At 46.9% G+C, this 21666-nt stretch overlaps 1 protein-coding gene and 1 pseudogene across 1 annotated transcript in view; one reads left to right on the top strand and one right to left on the bottom strand.

Annotated features, from left to right (window-relative positions):
* Nucleotides 1-2201: 2201 nt before the first annotated feature.
* LOC123818728 lies at nucleotides 2202-3878 on the bottom strand (annotated as a pseudogene).
* Nucleotides 3879-7506: 3628 nt separating this feature from the next.
* DNAJC3 (DnaJ heat shock protein family (Hsp40) member C3) overlaps nucleotides 7507-21666 on the top strand; it is a 45045-nt gene continuing 30885 nt past the window's right edge. The window contains exons 1-2 of the mRNA XM_045838952.1: nucleotides 7507-7743; nucleotides 21057-21167. Coding sequence (XP_045694908.1) covers nucleotides 7662-7743; nucleotides 21057-21167 — 193 coding nt within the window. The 5' untranslated portion in view covers nucleotides 7507-7661. The remainder of the gene's footprint in view (nucleotides 7744-21056; nucleotides 21168-21666) is intronic.

Genomic DNA, 21666 nt, shown 5'->3' on the forward strand with positions numbered 1-21666 from the left:
GCACTGACCTCTTTTCCCTTAGATCGTCAGATAAAAAATAAAATGACAGCAGCCAACACAACAATAACCACTGGTGTGAATGAATCAAAATGATACCTATGTTATTGTGGGGTCGCCAAAAATATAGATTTTTTGGTGTGCTGCAGAATTTCAGGAATTCGTTTATGCATGCCATGAGCTGGAAAAGGTTGAAGATCACCGCACTAAGGCAAAGAGAGCAGGCTGCAGTTGTTTCATGAGTACCTTCCGGTATCCAAAGCGACCTACAGCTAGACTTCAGTTACACGAGAATAAAGAGACTGCTCCAAACAGTTCAGTCTGGGCATTTTCTTTCTTCTGGGTGTAAATATTTTGCTTTGCCCTTCAGTTTCCAAGGAAAGAACCTCTATAATGAATTCAGTGTGTTGTTGTTTTTTTTAACTGACTTAATTGGGTGAAAGATTTGTCTGCAGCTGAGTCTAGATGGACGGGCGTATCAGGCTGCACTTGGAGATCAGCCCTAGAGGTGACAGTAACAAGCCAACGGAAGAGCGGAAGGTGATCTGATCAACACAAAACAAACCGCCTGGGGAAAGGCCCGGGATAGCTTGGGCCAAGACAAAATCTCCTGAGCTGCTGTTAGGGCATGGAAAGAGTGCCTGAAAAAGACATTCTCTGCTTGTCGAATGGCAAGGATCTGGGAAGTCGATGTATTCCAGTGTGTTCAAACATCCTTTTAGGTTCATTAAGAAAATGAAAATGTTCACTTTTTTATGGAAGATCAAATACAAAAAAAATGCAATGTGATTTAAACCCCCAAATGAAGAGACACTCTCCCAAAGAGCTGGCCAGTACGCATCAAAATTGCCACAGTAAGCAAAGACAAGGGAAGACCGAGGTATTCTTTCAAATTAGGGGAATTTAAGAAATGTGACAACTCATGATCTAGGATTTTCCCTTTCTATGAAGGACACTATTAAGGGAAATGGCAAAATTTTAATAAAATTTGATAGCAAGAGTATTGAGTATTGTATCAATATTATTTTCCCAAATTTGGTAGTTGTACCATGGTATTGTAAGAGAATATTTTGTTTTTAGGAAATACACACTGAAGTATTTAGGGGTACCGGGCATCATGCCTGCAACTTCCAAGTAAATGAGAGAGAGAGAATGATAAAGCAAATATAGCAATGCAGCAAATTGGGGACTGGATGAAGGGTCTAAGAAGATATCTTGTCCTAGCTTTGTAACTTTTTCATAGCATACATCAATAAATTTGCCTCGTTTAAAGGAAGGCCAGAAGGAGGCAGTGTGGGTGTGTATGGCAGCTCCATGAAGTTATTAGGCAACCCAGCTGCCTCCTGCTCTCTGCAACAGCCTTGGACGAGTCCGCCTCCTCGTGGTGCAGAAGGGGTGCTGCAGTTTCCGCAGCATCCTCAATCCAGGGGACTGCGCAGAGAATATCCTTGTAACATGTAAGTGTCAGACCGTTAAAAGTTAGGAAAAACAAGTGACATGTGTAAAAACATTTCTTTTTAAATGACATTTCGATAATTAGATTAGCAAACTGTCATAACTGGAGCTCTAGCGGAGGGGTGGTTAACCTCCGTGTGTGTGTATATGCATTCATGCTTTCTCACACACATACTACACACACAGCTTGTACACACACACACACACAAACATATGTATAACCTGCTTTCAGAGAGGGCTCAGAGGGTAGGGGAAGGGCAGAAAATAGGGAGGGACAAGAGAAGTCGCATGTGTGGCTAGTGACTCAGTCCTTCTGGGATAGCCTCTCCGCCGCCAGCTGAAGGAAAAGCAGCTCCTTTCCCGAGGCTGCATCTTCAGATGGGAATGCATATGAAGTGTCTGTAAAACGTGGTTTCGGTCGGAGCAACACCTGAGCGGACAAGGAGGAGGAGCAATGCCAATCGTCAGGTCTGAGCGGTTACCAAGGCAATACAACCTGAGTAAATTACAAATTAAAAATAAATAATAAGTGGCCCCTGCTCAGGACAGGGAGGCGACATTGGCACGACTTGCCTGGGAACTTGGGACAACCTCGGGGAGGCTTTGGCTCCTCCCCACTGTCTAGATGGCCTGGGAATTCCAGAGGAGGGGGCAGGCCCATGGAGAACCCAGAGTAGGGCAGACTGTGCTGAGGATCAGAAGCTTTAATTATCCCAACAATCAATTTGGGCTTGGGTATGGTGAGGGCCTTAGTTCAAGCCTGAAGGGTCTCTAGCCCCCTCTCCGCGTGTTTGCTCTGTCCGGGATGGAGCAGAATGGGCTGGCCCTTGCTCCACGTGGCACTGGCAATCAGGACAAAGGTCCTGGAATGACATGGATTTGTGGGGGGCCTGTAGTTTGTAGGGGATCTGAGTCCAGTCCAGGCTCCGGTGGGGAGCAGGCAGATGTCTCCACTCAGACTCAAGGAGCCCGAGCAGGACCTCCGGGACCCGAGGTGCAGCAAATGGCAGAGGAGGCGGTGGGTGGGGCTAGCATTTCCCTCCTCACCCACAGGCACCGAAAAGAGGCGATGACGCAAAAGGGTAATGCGGGCAGCAGGCATGCCTGAGAAATCAAAGACCACAAGGAACACCTTCGTCACAGTATGGTCGGGGATAAATAAGGTCGCCTGTATGATGTCCCACCTTGGGTGCACGGTAACCCTTCCCCCTCAGGGGGTTTAGGTCCATGATGCCCAGGAAGGGGGCCAGGGCATTTTGCTCAGAAACATCAAAGAAGGTGACGGTGACAGGCAGTGTAGCGTGCTGAGGGCAGTAGGACCCACTAGCTCCAGTTTCTCCGGCAAAGCCCTCAGTGGGGCCAGATAGTACAAAACATCCTCAAAGCAATGATTCTTCCAAGTTGCCCATCAGGGTACAGCTGAGGGCGAGGGTAGGAACAGGGCAGGCACTGGTAGGGCTCAGCAGGTCTGGGCGCTTGCAGAGGCTTTGAAGGAAGCTCAGCTTCAGGCCACGGGCACCTTTCAGTCGCTGCCCCCTAGGGCTGCTGTCTGTTGGGTCCAGCACGGGCTCCTTGGGCCAGGGAGCAGGTGGCCCCAGAGGCTGTGGCTTTGACATCAGAACTGTGGGCAGCAGAAGGGTGACCCAGGGTTCTCCGGCACCTCTGAGGGGCTGGCCCCTCTTCCTCAGAGCTGACATCCAGGGCTTCTCTGGCAGGAAGCAGCCTTGGTGGGGCAGGGGCCTGGAGGCCCAGGGCCAGAGGGTATGTGCTCAGGACTGAGCCCACTGGCAGTGCCAGGGGACTCCCTGGGCCAGGGGCTGTCCCCGTGGCTCACCCCAGCCACTGGGCTCTTACCCGCTATTCGCGTAAGACTATGCAAATCAATGTCAAGTGTGTGCAGCTGGCTTGGAGGAACTCACCCTGGGGACTTTCCCAGGGGCCTCTGTCCCCCTGGATCTGGAGAATCCTAGTATCTGGTGTGCTAAGTATTACAGGAAGCATTTGATGGGGCCCAGGGGGCACTCTGGACCCTTGAAGTCCAAGGTGAGGTGTGTTCTCTAACACATAGGCTGTGATGGCAGCAATGCTGGCTGGACACACCCAGCCCCAGCCCCAGCCCCAGCCCCTCTGGGCCTAATACCCCACAGTACATGGTTCTTCAGGGGGTCGTCCCTTCCTGGCCCCCAGCCCAGAGACCTTCTTCGGTTCCCAGGAACCCTCAGTAAGCGACCATTTCAGGGCCCTGTGAGGGTTAGAGGCACCAGCTGGAGAGGAAAAGATGTGGTTACCGGGTAGACCCCAGGGGATGTGGCCCCTCCTCCTGGGCTGTAGCCCACAAGCTGGCCACCCTGGTGAGCAAGCTCCCTGACTGCAACCTGCGAAGGGCCAGCCTCTGGCACTGAGGGTGGAGATGGCTCTGCCTGCATGTGGCACGTGAAGTCCCTTCTTGGTGGGGGTGGGGGCTCCCCTCACGGCCTTTATCCTGGGTCTTTATCCCAATGAAGGGGCTGTAAGCCTAGCTGAGTGTTCCCTCTTCCTGACTGATTCCGTGCTCTCCTAGCTTGGAGTCTGGTCCGTGCACACTGCACTGGCAAGGTGACTGCCACCATTCCGTGCAGCCGCTGGCCTCTGTCGGACCCCCACTCCCAACTGGCTCTGCCATGGTGGTCGCTGCTCTGGGCCCCTCCATCCTCTCAAATCCCCAGTCCTCCACGACATGGACCCCCAACCCAGACAAAGGTGAACCTTTTACATTTTATGTCCGCTTGCTAGTTGTTTTTTCCAGAGCCTAAACAGCTATCAAAAAAATTCTAGGCTAGCCCTGGCTGGTGTGGCTCAGTGGATTGAGCACCAGCCTCTGAACTGAGAGATTGCCGGCTGGATTCCCAGTCAGGGTGCATGCCTGAGTTTTGGGTCGGGTCTCTGGTTGGAGGAGAACAAGAGGCAACCAACTGATGTATCTCTCACACATCTATGTTTCTCTTCCTCTCTCCCTTCCCCTCTCTCTAAAAATAAATAAATCAAATCTAGAAAATATACTTTGGGCTATACCTTTGCATAGTGATTAAAGAGTAATTAACTGAATGACGGTAACCTGATTGCTCACTTGGTCCTACTCCCCTCTATCCCATTTATTAGCACTGAAACACGTGCCATTTGTTTGCTTCTCTCCATGCACCTGCCTCCTACCTGAGCACGCTGCTGACCCCTCTACAATGTATTCCTCACACAGCAGCCAGAGTGACCTCTTTTAAATCTGAATCCAATAATGCCAGACTTCTGCTTAAAACCCTCTGACGACTTCCTGTTCTTACAAGAATCAGTTTAGAACTCCCTTTGAATAGCCTGCTTTCTGTTCTTAGGAGTTCTTTAGCTTTGCTTTTATTGTTGAGACCAGAACCACAGGCAGGATTCTGGGGATGATTCGTGGTCTAGTTTTATTTATTTACAAAACTCTATCCTCCCTAGAATCAGTATTTTGTTGGCTATCTTTACCACAGTACATCATTTTGGATGATGTCATCACTGCCTTCTCGTGGACATTAAAGTCATCTGCTGTTTTTGTTATTAACCTCACCTGTGGTGCGTGTCATTAATATTACCTGTGGACATTAAACTCATCTGCTGTTTTGTCATTTAACATCACCCGTGATGTCAAAGGGGAAAGGGCAAACCAAATAAATAAAACCCCAAGGAATTCCCGAAACTTCTTCCATTGTTCTGTTACAAGGAAGAGTACCATTTGTATAACACTTTATAATTTACAAGAACCTTTATACTTCATGATACGTCAAAACAAATCTCAGAGGCAATCAGGATCAGACCCACTTTACAGATAAAGGTAATGTTAGAAATGCGTGGGAAACCAGGCGATCGGATCCAGGTGCCTTTATTTGACGCTGCGCTTACAGGCAGGCTGAGTCTGGACCGACTGCAGCCCTGGGAGAAGGCAAGAGTGGGGTTTTTAAAAGAAAAAGTGGCTACACGGCTTGTTGGGGGGATGGGGAGGGATTAGTGTCTTGTTCTCCTGGGTTTCAGGGTTTCAGGATGTGAGCTGGGACAGTGGGTCAGGTAAAGGGCCAGGCTGTTCCCCGGTACAGGAGGGTCCGTCTGACCACCAGCCATTGTGGCTAGCGCCAGATGTCTACTGTGCGAGGTGGGTGTTTTGATGAAGCCTCAGGCTATCGACTGAGTACAGATAACTGAGTCACGAGCAGTCCGGCGGGTTGGAGAACTGGCCGGACTGGGTCATGAGCAATCTGGTGGGTTGGGAAACTGGCCTGACTCTTTCAGGTAATTTAGATAAGAGCCGTAGTATGGGATTACATTTCTTGGATGTGAATCCTCTGCATTTCACATTATATTATACTGCTTTCCACCACAACTAATCAGGGACTTGGGTTGTTGTGTTTTTCCCCCTCAAAACCATTTCCTTTGCACCAGTTCCCTTTAGAATAGAAGGCTTTCTGCTTTTACTTTCCTTCCCGTAGCGTCAGGAAATCACAAATCCACTATGCTATAGGGTTGGCCAAAAAGTTCATTTGTTTTGTTTCCTGTTAAGATGTCTTCAGTAATGCTTAGTTGTCTTTAACTTCACTTGAAACAATTTTGTTAGGTTGTATTGTGACAGCTGTTATACCAGCAAGCGTTTTAAAAAGAACTTATCACACTTGGTGAATTTTTGTATAGTCATTTATGCTTTCTTATTTCAAGAAAGGTAAAAATGCAACTGGAACACAAGAAAAGATTTGTGCAGTGTATGGACAAGGTGCTGAGATGTACTGAATGTGTCAATAGTGCCTTGCTAAGTTTTGTGCTGGAGATGGCTCAGTGGGTAGACCAGCTGAAGTTGATAGAGATCAAACTGAGACATTGAGGACAATCAATGTTATGCCACATCACACTCAAAATAGCCAAATCAATGAAGTTATTGGTGAAAATGAAAATGTGCCTTTTATGGGAAAAACTAAATTTGATTTTTTCGGCCCACCTGATATTTCTAGTTCGGGAGTTCTTCTCAAGTGTGAAGTAGGACCAAGGTTGTAAATACAACCTACTCACTGGTCAGGTCTGTATTTGTGACACAGAAAAGCTTCATTGTCTTACCCCGTGTAAAAAACCACTGGTGTCTACTGGGTGTGTTGGAGATGCCAGAGGAAGTGGCTGTGAACAAACAATGCCAAATTAAGTAACTTGAACTTTAGCTCCTTCCAGTTCTTATCTCTTTTGTTGATGCTCTTCGGATGAGCTCAAGACACAAAAATTCCTTCTAACAGGTGACTTTTGTTTTATGGCTGTCATGGGACACACTCTCAAGAGCCCCTCACTCTCTCAGCTGCTGCGCCTCCCTAGTTTCTTCTTCACGGACTCTTCCAGGATTCTGCCATCTTTTGTGGGCACGTTGGTCCACCGGAAGGTCGGCATGGGGGTTGGGGAGGGTTCCCAAACTTCCAAGCCTTTCTCACTTAGTGCCTTGGGTCACTGGTGTACTTGTCTCTGGTTGTCCCTGAACTACTTCGGCCTCTCTCAGCTCACTCTTGTTCTCCTGACCTTATCGCAAGCTTTTCAGTTCAGTCTACATTTGCTGCCTCTGCGGCAAGCAGCAGGCCCTGTGCTTCCTCGTGTTTAACCGTCCATTCTGAGACCTCAATTTCAGAGGCTTCAAAGCTCCCCTCCACCTTCTCATCACGGACACTGCGGCTTTACCTTCCTCTCCAAAACCTGGCCCGCCGACGTCCTGCTCCTGCTAACCTAGCACGCGGAGACCAACCCCAAAGGGGCTCGAAGCCCGCGCATGCGCACTCCGAGTTCGCCGCCCAGCCTCTCGGCCGCCTCCCTCCCGCCGCCTGCTCCGGGCGGTTTGAAGGTTCCTGACAGCTCCGCTGCGGGCCGGATGCAGTCTCGTCCCGTGCTTCCACGTTATCCTATCAGAGGCGGGGCGGGGCGATGGGCCCCGCAGCCTATCAGCGCGAACCACGATCCTGACGAGCCCAGTGGAAGGGCGCCCGAGAAGAAGGCGACTGGACGGTGGCGGCGCCTGGGCGTAGCCTGGCCCGGGCCCCGCCCACCGCTGCCTTCCTCCGGTGGGCGCCAGCTGCCGCGGAGGCCTGAGCGAGCGCTGACTTCGGCGGGCGCATCTGCGGTGTGAGCGCCGGCGGGGGCTGGTGGGCCCGCTCTCTTGTTTTTCTCGCCGTTCTGCGCCCTCGGACATGGTGGCCCCTAGCTGTGTGATCAGCCGCCTGGGCTCGGTGTTCCCCTTCTTGCTCGTCCTGGTGGACTTGCAGTACGAAGGTAAGTCCTGCTCTGCCCCGGAGAGAGGAGTGGGCTCCGGGGTCAGGTCCCCTGTCACTTCCCCGCCAGCGCCCGAGCGCGAGTCTCCGGGTGGCCCGGGCAGTGGGCGAGAGCCGGGACTGCGCGGCTCCGCATGGGCCTGAGCCCGCCCCGGGGTGGGCCGGTCCCCGGTTCCGGGTTTGTTTGGGGAAGAAGTGCCGGACCGCCGGGCGCGGTGCCAGAAAAGGGGACTTGGCGTGTGGAGCCGCTCCGAAGGGGAGAGTAGGGAACGGGCCGGCGACTTCTGGGGCGTCCCGGGACACGGGCGACTTGAGCAGCAGTCGTGTTCGGCCTCGCTTGGGACCCTGGCTTGGCGACTGGGGACACCGTCGGTCAGTGGTGCTGGGAGGAGGCGGTAGAGGCAGCCAAAGTGGAGGCTTCTTTCGCTCTGGAGTTGTGCGGGTGGTGGGAGAAGTATGTCCCGCTGAGTGACAGGGACAGTGTTGACTGTTAAAAGTGAGTTTTCCATCCCATTATCATACTGTGTCTTGTAGAGATGTTGTCAGGTTGGTGCGTTTAGGAGCGGGTGCTGGAATGATGCCCCCGGAGGGGGAGTGATGCTCCCGGAGGGCAAGGCACAAAGTTTGTGGTTTTACAACTCCTGGCGCGATGTCGTTCAGTTTAGGCTGGCTTTCCTTTTACGAGTTTTCTGGAGTGGGGGTGGAGGTGGGGGGAAAAGTCCCCTTAAGAAGATAAGAACATTTGCATTTCGCTTAAGGCACACAGGTTGGATTGTTTGCTACTGTAACAGAATAGCAAAAATAGAGGGCTGTCCCCTCCCTACTAGATATCAGCCGAGTAAGAATTAAAGCTGAAAGCGCCAAAGGAACTAATGCTCCTAGCTTGGTTACTGTGAGAAATAGTGGAGTATAATGACATACCAGATAAAGACACTGATCTATTTTCATTCTCATGCAAAGGGCTAGTAGTTAAGGAGGTAAAACGAAACATTTTAATATGAGACAATCAATATTAGACAAGACGGAGTGAGGAGCTGAAGCTGGGAGTTGTTTCTGGTAAAATACCCTTCTAAACTTAAAAAAAAAAAAGGAATACTTCCCAGTGTTTAGGTTTCGTGCATGGCAGTGGTTTTCTTATTTTTATTATTTTGGCTCTCCCAGTGACTATATATTTCTTTGAACCAAAAATCAGACCATGTATCAGGACAACATTGGGACAGAGAACTTGACATTGAGGCTGCCCCAGAAAACCCACGGAATTTGAATTTGAATGCCAGGACCGCATTAATATGGGTCATGTGGTCCAGTTCTCTTGCATTCTCTACCTACTGCTAACCCCCATCTTCCTCAAATGTAGCATTTATGTCGTTACCATTTATGATTTATTTTGACCACTTAAGAGAAAGTTGTCTACATTCTGTTTAATGCCAGTCATTTTAAGTTGCAAAAGGTGCACACTTTTGTATGATTTGCTTTTCCCACTAGCGTTTGGATTACCTTTTTAGAATTACTGTTCTGTATATGATTCTGTAAGATGCGCTAACACTTCATTTCCATCCTGTGATATTTTCCATAAGAAAAAACCTCAGTGGAGTGTTTTTCTGTATAGGAGGCATTGGTGAGTGACATTTGTCAAACAAGTGCCAGAGTACTGCCTTTATAAAGTAGCAGGACTTGGTACAGGTGGTAGGGAAGAAAGGAAAAGGATCTTAAATTTATTGAAGGTCTGCTGTGTGCCAGCCACCTTTCTGTAAGCGATCTCTTTGATTTATGGAGCTATGTGACATCATTCCCACTTTACAGATGAAGAAACTGAGGATCCGAGTTTAATGAACATGCGTAAGTCACATAGCTGTTAACTCCAGAATCCTTAAGTTGAATTCAAGTTATTTGACTCTAAAGTTTTTCTGTGTACAGGCTGGAGATAGAAGTTAATGGTGGACAGCATCATGTGGGCCCCATTATTTGTAAGTAGTGACAGCTGAGAAAAATCAGATTTTTTTGCTTGTTTACTGCCAGCAGTAATGAACAAGAAGGTGATTTCCCAGGATATTTGATACAGCGGATCTCAACCTTGAGTGTGCCTGAGGTTCTCACCCTGGGTGGCTTTTAAAAACAGAGTTCAGGTCCCCACTCCCAGAGTTTCTGATTCAGTAGGTCTAGGTGTGCCAAAATTCTGCATTTAAAAAAAAAATCACTGATGAGAATAACTGGTATAATAAGTTATATAAGAGGAGTTAAGTTAGGTGTCTGCTGTGTACTAGACACCAAGTTTGGCGATGGGACCCTAAAGTTAAGAACCTCAGACTTAGATTAGCAAACTTTTAGCTCCTGTTTTTCCCAAATATGAAATTCTGTGTCAGGGGTCAGTAACCTCCGAGTCCTTTGGAGACATTCAGATCTGCATGATTCCACTCCTCTGACTGAGGCTTGGAGGGGGGAAATAAGGGAGAATGGGTGTAAGAAGAGTGAATGTGAAACAAAGAGTTGCATAGGATGCAGAGTGTCATCACTAATTAGCTTAGTTGACTGAGTTTATTCTGATTTAAAAATATTCATCTTGGTTTCCTCCCCCTACGCTTTTTTGGTTAGTCGTAACCTGGAGAAAAAATATGTAATTTTTTACAAATTGAAACTTTTAGCACCCTCTTTCAAAAGACCTTTGAAAAGGGGAAGTCCAAAGCACTAGATTAGGGATAGAATTTTTAGAGCAGAAAGAAAACTTGAGCAGAATCTACTGTGGTATTCTCATGTTACAGATAAGGAAGCTATTTTAATTCTTTGCTAATGGTTTGCTAATGGGTTGTTCTATTTGGTGACTTGAGTAGGAACACTGCCTAGGGACCAAACGTCCTTTTCTCCCTTTTTCTTCCTCAACATGCTACCTGAACCCAGTTTTTCTTTATTTCACCGAACCGACCTGACTAAGCCATGTATTGGCCATGATGAAAAGAACCATTTACAGTGTGTAAGTATAGATTTCAGGGTGGCAGCGGAGTAGGTGGAAGCTACGTTCACCTCCTCCCAGGATCAAACTGGAATTATAACTAAGTTAAAGCACACTCATCCTGAGTACCCAACTGAAGACTAGCTGGAGAGAAGGTTTATAACCAGGGATTTACAGAAGAAACCAAATGGAGACTGGTAGGAAGAGTGGAGACATGAAAAGAGCTGGCTGTCCTATCAGGGGCGGAGGCTGAGATTCCGGAGGAGGAATCTCAGGAAACTGCAGGGTGGTCCCCCCAGGAAGTGTGGGGCCTAAACCCCAAGTTGGGCTCCTCAGCCCAGAGCACCAGAGCCGGAAAGAAGTGCCCACAGAACATCTGGCTGTGAAAATCAGCAGGGGTTTCTGTCTGTCAAGGACAGATGCAGCCTGCTGGAGACACAGGCACCCTCTTAGTCTCCCAAAACTGAATCACAAAGAATCAGACAATCTGAATAGACCAGTTACAGCTAATGAAATGGAAGTAGTAATCAAAAAAACTCCCAACAATGAAAAGTTCTGGACCAGATGGCTTCACAGGCAAATGCTACCACCAATCATTCAAAGAAGAACTAATACCTATCTATCCTTCTCAAACTATTCCAAAAAATTCAAGAGTAGGGAAGAATCCCAAACTCATGAGTCCAGCATTATCTTAATTGTGAAGCCAGATAAAGACACTACAAAGAAAAAATTATAGGCCAATATCCTATAATGATGAACATTTAGATGCTAAAATCCTTAACAATATTAGCAAACAGTATTCAGCAATACGTTAAAAAGGCCATACACCATGATCAAGTGGGATTTATTATGGAAATCAAGGTTGGTATGACATCCACAAATCAATAAACATGATACACCACAAAAACCACGTGATCATATCAATAGATTCAGAAAAATCGTTTGATAAAATCCAGCACCCATTTATGATAAAAACTCTCAGCAAAGTGGGAATAGAGGGAACATACCTCAACATAGTAAAGGCCATGTATGACAAGCTCACAGCCAGTGTCGTACTCAGTGCACAAACACTCCAAGTGCTTCCCTTGAGATCAGGAACGTGGCAGGGATGTCAGCTTTCACCGCTCTCATTCACCGTAGTACTGGAAGTCCTCGCCACAGCAATCAGACATGAAGAGTAGATTAGAGGCATCCAAGTTGGAAAGGGAGAAGCAAAGCTGTCTTTGTTTGCAGATGACGTGATAACTGTATAGAGAGAAGCCTCAGGATTCCACCAAAAGACTGCTAGAACTGAGGTGCTCTCTGGTGAGGTATGCACAGCACAGAACTCACGGTTTTTGTTGTTGAGGTCACAGACTACTGGGTGGGTATAAGACATGCTTTGTGAAGCATCCATGTCCTCTCCTTTCTCAGTGTATATGTGTAGTGCAGCTTTTCCTTGATAAACACCTTTTAATTTCCTTGCCTCTGTATCTCTTTTTTTAATCACGTGGCAACATTTAACACTGATTACATCCAACTTGGCCACCAACTTGTTTGTTGTACTTCAGAGCTGAACATGTGTGGAGAAAAACGGAGATAAGTTCGCTGACTGGTCTCATTTTAAGCATATAATCTCAATTTCAAATGTACACTAAATGCTGCCAACATTCCTACAGTTTCTTTGTATGTTCATCTGGAATATCAATATTTCATACCTTTTCCTCTTCGCTTGAATCTCCACTTTAAACTCCCCTATTCCTCACTTCTTTCACCCCATTCTTTTAGACCTTGTCTTGATTGAGAAAGTTCACTAGCCTGCCTGTATCTGTAGCTACTTACATTAAAATGGATAAAGCATCTCTCTTCTTGGCAAAATCCAGTTTCTATGCTGATTTCATTGAGGATTTCATTTCCCCGGATTTCATTGCTTCTCATCTTCTAAAACTGTTGCTCCTACAGTTACTGTTTCTCCCCTGTGTCCTCACTTGCGTCCTCTGGGTGGGATCATTTACGTTAGCACTCCCACGTGCTGTACTGTGTCCATCCTGAACTGTTCTTTGATGTCACGTGTCCCTTCAGCTGCTGAACTGTCTCCTTGCTTCTCTGGACAACAGAAGTTTAAAGAGTTGTTGGTGATCTCTATTCCCTGATCTTCTGCTCTTGCAGCAATACGTTTCTCCCCTAACACAACAAAGCCTTACATATCTGAGTCCTGTTTATTTCTGCCTCTTTTATCTTAATCTCTATCACTAGGCTCCTACCACATCAATTTCTTTTACTTTCACATATCAAGCTCATTTCTGACTAAGGCTCTTTATTCTTGCTATTCCTATAGCCTGGAAAGCTTTTCCGAGATCTTCAAATGAGCATTTATGTTTCAAAGAAGCCCGCCTTGACACACTGCAAGAATCATTCTCTTCTTTAGTTAATACTCTCCACCTTTTTGCGTTTTCTTCATAAAACTTAAAGCTGTCTGAATTATCTAATTTATTTTTCTTGTTTGTACCCTCTAGAACACGGGTGGCAAACACAAGGCCCTCCACGTTGTTTTATCTGGCCCAGCACCTTGTTTCTACCGGGGCAGGGCTGACCTCCTTGCCCCTAGTTAAGGAATAGTTCCATTTACACAGTCCTAAAATTACATTCGGCTCTTTGAAGGCAACCTTGAGGCTGATGTGGCCCCCGGTTAGAAGGAGTTTGACACCCCTGATCTAGAATACAGTTTTGATGGAAAGAGGTCTTGTGTTTGTAACTGAAACTTGTAGGCATGAAGTAGATGGGCAATAAATAATTTTTAAATGGATGAGTAAAATTGACTATTTGAGCTATATTTCCATGGACTCTTCCAAATGCATTGCCCAAGTTGAAATTCCTTCAGCAAGGAACCCCATTACAATATTTATGCCTTCACAGTTAATTGAAGCAAAGAGAGATAATGCCCACTGAAACTGAGCAACCGTGGTTACAATAGATTTTACTTTCCTAGTTTACCTAGGAAGATTTTAGTACATTGTTCAGACACCATTATTCCGATGTACCTAACTACTCAGCCTTTTCTTCCCTTCAGTTTGGCTTTGTAGACTAAACCTCTTTTTAGGTCAGGGTGATTGGAAAGGATTCTTGAATTTCCTCCCAGCTTAGTGTGTTTTTATTGCAACTGTTTTGGTCCACACTTAGCTGTGGAACTGCTAAGATAATGACCTTTCTGCTCTGTTTTTCTGTGGCCAGATTCCAGATTCCGCTGTTTTTGTCTGTTTTTGCCATCTTACCCTCTTGCTTGATCTTCTACATTCCTCACATTTTAAACGCTCCAACCTGAACACGCATCCCCGGGCGTGCTCCCACCTCTGTCACCTGGCCTTGGCTTGAAACGCACTGTCTTCGACCACAAGTTCTTGCCCTTTTCAGTCGGATTCTTCCAGTGCTGTGACTCTCACCACATCATACTTTTAACCCATCAACTTAAAATTCTTCATTGTTTGCTCTTTAAAAATGACAGGCTGTAGTACTGACTTCAGTGAAAGACTTAACTACTCCGTCTTTTTTGGCTGACCTATGACTGTGTTCATCTAGGCAGAAACCTATTATTTAATGCTGATCAGAAAATGGCATGGTGTTTGGTTGCCTTGTCTCGGAAAATAGGAGACAGCTCTCATTGTCACTGTCTCCCAGGACGTGGCAAAGGAATAAACATTATCCACGGTTCAAAATAGAGTTGAGACATTGCAAAAATAGCCACAATTTACAAATAATTTTTTTTGCAGATTAGTGTCTTTGTGTATCAGTTTGATTTGATAATTATTACGTATCTTAGAATCTATAATTCTGATGAATTACAATATGTTTAAATAAGAATGAAAGTAGTTTCATTCAATAAATATTGGTGCACTTTGTTCAAGATACTGAACTGGGTGACGTAAAGAAGAGAAGAGGTTCTTTGGTTTGTTTTGGTCCTGAGAGTTGAGGGGTCGAGGGGCTGGGCGTTCTGAGAGGCACGCAAACCGTGAAGGTCAGTATATTGAGGCAGTGGTACTGCCAAGTGAAGTCACGTACTTGTGAGCATGGGGACGCAAAGTGTAGTGGGAACACAGCACCGCCTTTTCCCTGCCATCTCACTGAAGTAGTTCGGGAAGGCTTCCAAGGGAGTCAGCGTGTGAGGACGGAATCCTGATGAAGTAGAAATTTTCCAGCTGGGCAAGTGGGGAAGGCCTCCTCGTGAAACAGCAAGTGCAGAGAGATGTGGCAAAGAGCACTTAGACTGGTATCGGGTTGGCCAAGAAGTTCATTTGATTTTTCCTATAAGATGGCTCTAATAGTGCTTAGTTGTCTTTAACTTCACTCAAAACAGTTTTGTTAGACTGTATTGTGACAGCTGTCATTTCAGCGTGCTTTAAAAAGAATCAAAATTGGTGAATTTTTGTGTAGCCATTTTGTATTGAAGATGGAAGAAAATAAGCCACATTTTCAGAGCATATCCATCTGGATATGTCTTTATCCATCCATTATTCTTTCTAAAAAATACATTTTAAAATAACATTGGTACACATGCCCCTAAATACTTTAACATGCATATCATAAACAACTGTTTTGGGCATAAATGTCCATATTTCAAGAATGCTCTTGGTGAGCTAGATAACTGCCCATACCTCTGCAAAGACTGGAACATCATCAGCAGTCCCAGAAAGTTCTCTCCTGCCCTTTCCCGGCCTGCCCTTTCTCCCGCTTTCCCAAGTGACTGCTGTTCTGATTTCTTTTCCCTACAATGTCCCTTTAGCCTCCTCAATAGTTTGACATCATGTTCATTGTAAAAAAGAGGTGCTTTGGCTACTGGCTTTCCACGTGTACCCCTCTGCACACACTGGAACTCCAGGACAACAAGACAACTTTGAGTATTTTCTACCTAGCAAGACACAGCTATTCTTATAAATGAGGAAGTTCTCACCTCTACCGCAGTAGAGGACACCCAGTTCTAAGTCACCACGTCCATTACTGGCTATTTCAGTGACTGCTCTCACTGTCCCACTCAGTATTCAGTTATGCACAGACTGAAGTATAAAATTAATTTCAACAATTGTATGTAAAATAGGAATGCGAGTTGGAGACAGTATGGTCAGTGCAGTGGACTCTCTACAGTTATTCGTGGTAGTTATGTTTCGTGAGTCATTGCTACACTGAATTAGCAGATACCGAACCGTTGCTTCTAGAGGGAATCACGGGGTTAGCATCCGGCAAGCCTGTGGTCACTGCATTTTTGTCAACAGATCAGAACATAACCTCGTTTTATGTGTGTTCCTGTTTGACAGCATCTCATTTAATATATATTGTTGATTTATTAACATTGGAGTCACGGCCAGCAGCTTTCTCGTTCGTGTTTGAACGAAGCTTTTCTGACTCACATACTTTCTGTGAAAGGGTACATCACCGCCTTTTCCCCGTAGGAATACTAGACAGCACCGTGCTTGAGCACCGTCTCAAACGGCGAGCTCCCCAACAGAAAGCACAAAACTCTGAAAAACACGACCCTCCTGCACCGTGGAAAGGCCACATGTTTGTAATGCGAGAGCTGCAAGAGGAAGGCGACGCGCTGCCTTGCTTGACTGCGTCTGGGCATTTGTACCTCAAGGGGCTGAAGCCCCTCCCCATCCCGCACGTGCCGTGCCTGTGAATGACTGCCTGCCAGGGTACCCTGAGTAGTATCTTGGGGGTCACACATGAATTTTAGGGGTTGCAAATACATTTTATTGTTGGGAAAATTCATAAAGACAGAATCTGTGGGTTTTGAGGACTGACTGTGTTTACAAATGAACATTAAGTGTACAATAAGCAGCGAAGATACACAAAGCTACTACATACAATCTTTGTGTCTGGAAATGAGGTCGTCATTGGTACTTATGGTTTCCTCCTTCAGGCACCTGTCCCCTACTTCTGCCCTCAGCTACTCTGGCTTCTTTACCTGGTGGTGTGGCCCGAACCTTTATTCCTAGGTGGTCAACTGTTCTATTTTTTTTTTTTTAGGTTGCTGTAGTTTTTCTTTACCCTTTGATATTGGAAGTACTTAAGACCGTAGGGACACTCCTGGGTTCCAGATGTGGCCACCACCACTGTGTAGCAGCAAGAAAGGTCCTTCGTAGTTGACTTTTTAAAAATAAAATTTTATTTTTGGCCTGTTGGTTTAGCGCCAACATGAGTACAGCATGGTGAGGTGGCATTCTCATTTTCCAGTTCATTGGCACCCTCGTGTACTTCCTCGTGGAAGCATTTACCCTCTCGGGAATGAGAACTCCACAACAGCAGAGCTCAGCTTGCCAGGCCCTGAAGCAAACATTTTGCAAGTGGATTATGAGGTGTGATAACGAGAGGAGCCACTCCCACTGGTGCTTCCTGATTCCTGGACCCACGTGTTCCGGCTGTGGGGGAGATGCGAGCCCACCATCTGATGCTTTGCCCCTGAAGGCATACCCTGTAGCTTGCAAAGGAGTCATGTAGGTTTTTGTCTCCCAACTAGCGCTGCCGTTCTACTTTTCAAATGGGCATGCTGCTTCTGGGTCAAGCAGTGTGTTGTAAGACCCGTTAATTCTACGGGTGTGAGCAAATTGCTGCACTGTCTTTGCTGTGAAATGCACAGATGTGTTTCTTGATTAGATACAAAGCTGTGCGGAATGCCATCATGGTGAATGATGCATTCTGAGAGTCTGTCAGTGGTGGTGCTGGCTGAAGTGTCATAGGCAAGTCCATATGCTGAATACATGAAGGTGATCCATTATGAAAGAGAACCAGGATATCAATCTGCTGCCAGGTGGATGGCTTGTCCTCTGCCCCCTTTTCTCCTTATGGTGCTGTACTGAGAACTCAGGTTTGTTTTTTGGTAGTGTTGTCAGGTTAGGTACTGAACCACATCAGTGAGGAGTGGTCTGTTTTTGAGCCCATTCCTATTCTCTGCCCCTGCCGCCATGGCCACTTGGTTCATGGGACTGTTGCATAGGCACTGGTATTGGAGGGAAGGGATTTGATTGACATCCTCAAAGACAGTCATTTTATCCCTGATTATTAAGATTCTCTGCTATAGCTGATGTTGTTTACGGCTGCTGTGCTCACCCAGACTGTGGTGGTGAAGTGCTGCTACTTCAGCTCAGCTGCTCCAGGGTTCCATCATCCCCACTGAAATCAGAAAGCCCATCTCGGTGGTGGCATCGGCCATATTCGAACCTGTCCCACAAAGAAGAGTGACCACACAGCTCCGAGAAGGTTGTGGGTGGTCCCCTAGTATATGAAGTCTGTCCAGAAGGTATCGAGCCCTGTAGCATGAAATACAGAGACATTTATTGAAGAAGATACAAGACACAGGAAATATTGTACTTAGGACACCTTTTCTGTGAAGGATCAGATAGGAAATACTTTAGGTTTTGCAGATCATAGGATTTTTGTCCAAATCACTCCACTTTGCCATTGTAGCATGAGAGCCATAGACGATGTGGGATGAAAGGGCATGGCTGTGTTCCAGTAAGCTTCTATTTGAAGGGACAGTGTGCTGGCTTCTGCTGTAGTAAGTGGGCACCTGTCAGCGAATCAGAGCAGATGTGCTATTAACTTCACCCTCCTTGGTCTAACACCTTTGGAATCCATTTCCACACATGTTCCATGGGTTTCTGTTCATCACCAACGTCTTGCAGTTCTTTTGGTGTGGAATCTCTTTCCTTTCGTCCTAGTGTATGCCTGTCTGGTGACATCAGGAGTGGTTAGGGCACGTTTTAATGAAAAGGAATGTCCCCTTTCACGGTATTTGCCCGTTGTAAGGTTGTCCTGGGAATTTTAAGCTGTGGAAGGCTAGTCTCCCCTGATGTAGGAGGGCAAGCCACTTTCTGCTGGTACGGCAGGCTCAGAGAACTCGAGGGGTTAAGTCGGTTAGCTTCATCTGGGTCTAACTAAATGTCTGCTTTGTAGGTTTGAGGATCCCATTGTTTACTTAACGCATGTCCTAAATTTCAGAGGAGAAGCTTGGTGATACTGTGAATTCAACTATTGTTTTAACTACCCTCAAAAGTGGACTTTGTGTTTTATTTTCAGCTAAATTAGCTCTGTGGCCACAAAAAAATAAGAGATTGTTTTAGAGCTGCCATGGAAACTCCAAGAGAGCTGATCTGAGAGTTGGGCCTGAGCTTGTTATTTTTTTCTGTGTAAGTGTTCTAGTGGACTGAGAAGAGCCTACCCCGCATCCCGGTTCTCTATGGTCTGGTAGAGCTTAAGGCCTCTTGGGTGTGCAACGCACGTCCCTGTTAGCACTTGCTTACTGCGGACCACGAATGGTATCTTGATTAATTTTGACTCCAGTACCTGCCATGGGTTACTAACGTCTTGTTCCTCATTGTCAAGGAGCTCAGCGCTGCACTCAAGCTCAAGGGCATGAGCAGTTGTCATAGCCCATCCTTGTGGGTCTGTCTCCTGGAACCACTCTCAGTATCAGTTATGTATAAGTCTCGGTCTTCTCAGGAGACAGAGGCCACATGGTAATTTAAAAAGAGGGAAGTTTAATATAAAGAATTGTTAAGTGGTGCTAGGAGAGTAACTGTAAAGATGTAAAGGGAACTCTAAAGGACATTCTACGCTTGAAAGAGTTCCCAAGGAAGGGCCAGCTTGGAAGGGGGACCTCCTGTAACCAAAACGCAGGTTCGGCTGTCTGATGCAATGAAAGCCCAACTGGTGAGACGGGCTGGTGCAAAAGGAAAGGGTCTTGTTCAGGTGCCGGGACCTGGGAGAATGGTGGACTCCCATCTCAAAGACCACCTCCCCTTCCTGCTCAACCCCTCCAGTTCTTACAGGGATAGGGCTCTTATTTTCCTATCCAATTATCGTTCTAGCTTTGGTGCGCTCAGTGTAAGAGCCTCCCCCTGCACCCTCTTGGCCAGTGGGGGAGGCTCCCCGGTGCTCCTGGACTGTCTGCGGTCTCAGGGGCATTGAGAGGGCTGGCTGTGGGACCCATCGGCAGGAGGCCTGGAGATGCCGCAGCCCTCAGTCCCCCTCCTGACCCTGGACATAGCACCTGCATGTCCAGGGGCGCTGGTTGGAGTCCACCAGGTGCCCCTGAATCTCTAAGCAGCCTCCACATGGCCCACTCCTGTGAAGTGACAAGCTGGGCCCAGGCTCACCCTGCCGCCGGCTGCCCACGCTCCGGCTGGCTGGCTGTGTTAGCATCCCGGCACCTGGCTGGGGCTCAGACCTCACTGGAGAAGGTACAGCTGCAGCCTAAGTCTGTGGGCAGGAAAGTCTGCGGAGCTGCTAAGGCAAGAGCTGGTCCACGGTAGCTGGGGAAGCAGGAAAGAACCCTCTCAGGTACGGGTGTGGTGGGTATGGAGCCTGGAGGGCACTGCGCCTCGCCGGGAGGTGTGTCTGGCCACGGCTGCCGGGTTGCTGAGGGAGGCACCCCCGGGCATGTGGCGAGGGCGGTGTGCCTTGGTGGTTGGCTCGGTTAGTCCGATCCATCGTGTTCTCCACTGAGAGTTCCTCAGCAGCTCCCCATTCACCCCTGTGAAACTGACTCTGTCCACAGTCAGGCCTCTGCTTTGGCTTCCTGTGATACAACCCCCGCCCCCACTGCCCTGCGCCCCGTTAGCTGTGTGGTAGCCACTCCGGCCTCCCTGCTGTTTCTGGAACATGACCCTGTGTGCTCCTGACATAGGGCCCGCACACCAGCTGGTTCCTCTCGGAAGGCTTCTTCCCCGGATATCGGCATGTTGAGTTCCTCACTTCCTCCAATTAAATCTTTGCTCAAATGTCAGCTTCTCAGTGAAGCCCACCCTTCACCACCTTATTTAATCCTGAGAGCCGCAGCACTCCTGACCCCGTCTGTCACAGGGGTCTGCCCTTTCCATAGTCCTTTCCCCCGACCTGGTAGGTGATTTCCTTATTCCCCATGTCTGTCCCCTCCCATAACGTCAGGCACTGTGAGGGGCACAGGTGTTGTCTGTCTCATGCACGTATCCCAGCCACTTAGAACAGTGCTTGGTGCTTTGTGCATGCGCAGCAAGTACTTGCATATTTGTTACAGTGGTCTCGGTGATCCTCATTAGAGGGAGAGTCTGGTTTCACAAAGCAGTTCTAATTTTGTTGTTCAACATACTTTTACTGATGCTGTGTTTGTTATACAATTTCCCTTATATTTTGTAGACTGTTTACATTCTTTTCATCGACTAGGTTGATAACGGTGTATTTTGGGGTTGCTGATACTCTATAAAATCTGCTGTTGCTGCTTTCTTTCATTTGCTTTTCAGCTCCTGTGACTTTTCCCATCTGATAAATGTGTGAGACAGATAATTACAGCTTTAATAATTTATTCTTGAGAATTAAATCCTGGTCCATGGAAAATTAATTTTTCCAAAATTCGTTTTCAGGTGCTGAATGTGGAGTGAATGCAGATGTTGAGAAACACCTTGAATTGGGCAAGAAGTTACTCGCGGCTGGACAGCTGGCTGATGCGCTATCACAGTTTCACGCTGCAGTAGGTTTGTATCTTGGAAGCAAAACGCTGAGTGGCCCCACCTTAGTGACTTCTAATTCATAGCGATTTTTTGAGCAACTTTAAACATTTAAAAATATCTGCAGGATTCTGAATGAAATAGATTAGTAAAATAAATGCAGAACACTGGAGTGCATATTTATTTAGCATGAGAGGATTTTCCAGGTAACTGAGATGTACTATTAAAAATACCAGGAATAATTCAAGACCATTTAGCCAGAAAGCTTTTTTCAATGTATTACATAATTTTCCTCCCTCTGAAAAGATTTCACTAAATGCAATTTACTTTTCCTGATGACTGAGATCATCGGTAGGATAGTTACTTTCCTGGTGATAGGAACTGCCTTCAGCGCGGCGGCTTGGGGACGAAACAGATTCAGTTTTTGTCTCAGATAAAGCGAGTCTTACGAAAAGCACTGGTTCTGCCCCACTACCATAAGAATATTTGCAGAAACTTACATGTTTTCTACCTGTTTTCTACTTGA

Source organism: Phyllostomus hastatus, unplaced genomic scaffold, assembly GCF_019186645.2.
Source record: "Phyllostomus hastatus isolate PE091 unplaced genomic scaffold, TTU_PhHast_1.1 phas_contig_29, whole genome shotgun sequence".
NCBI lineage: Eukaryota > Metazoa > Chordata > Mammalia > Chiroptera > Phyllostomidae > Phyllostomus > Phyllostomus hastatus.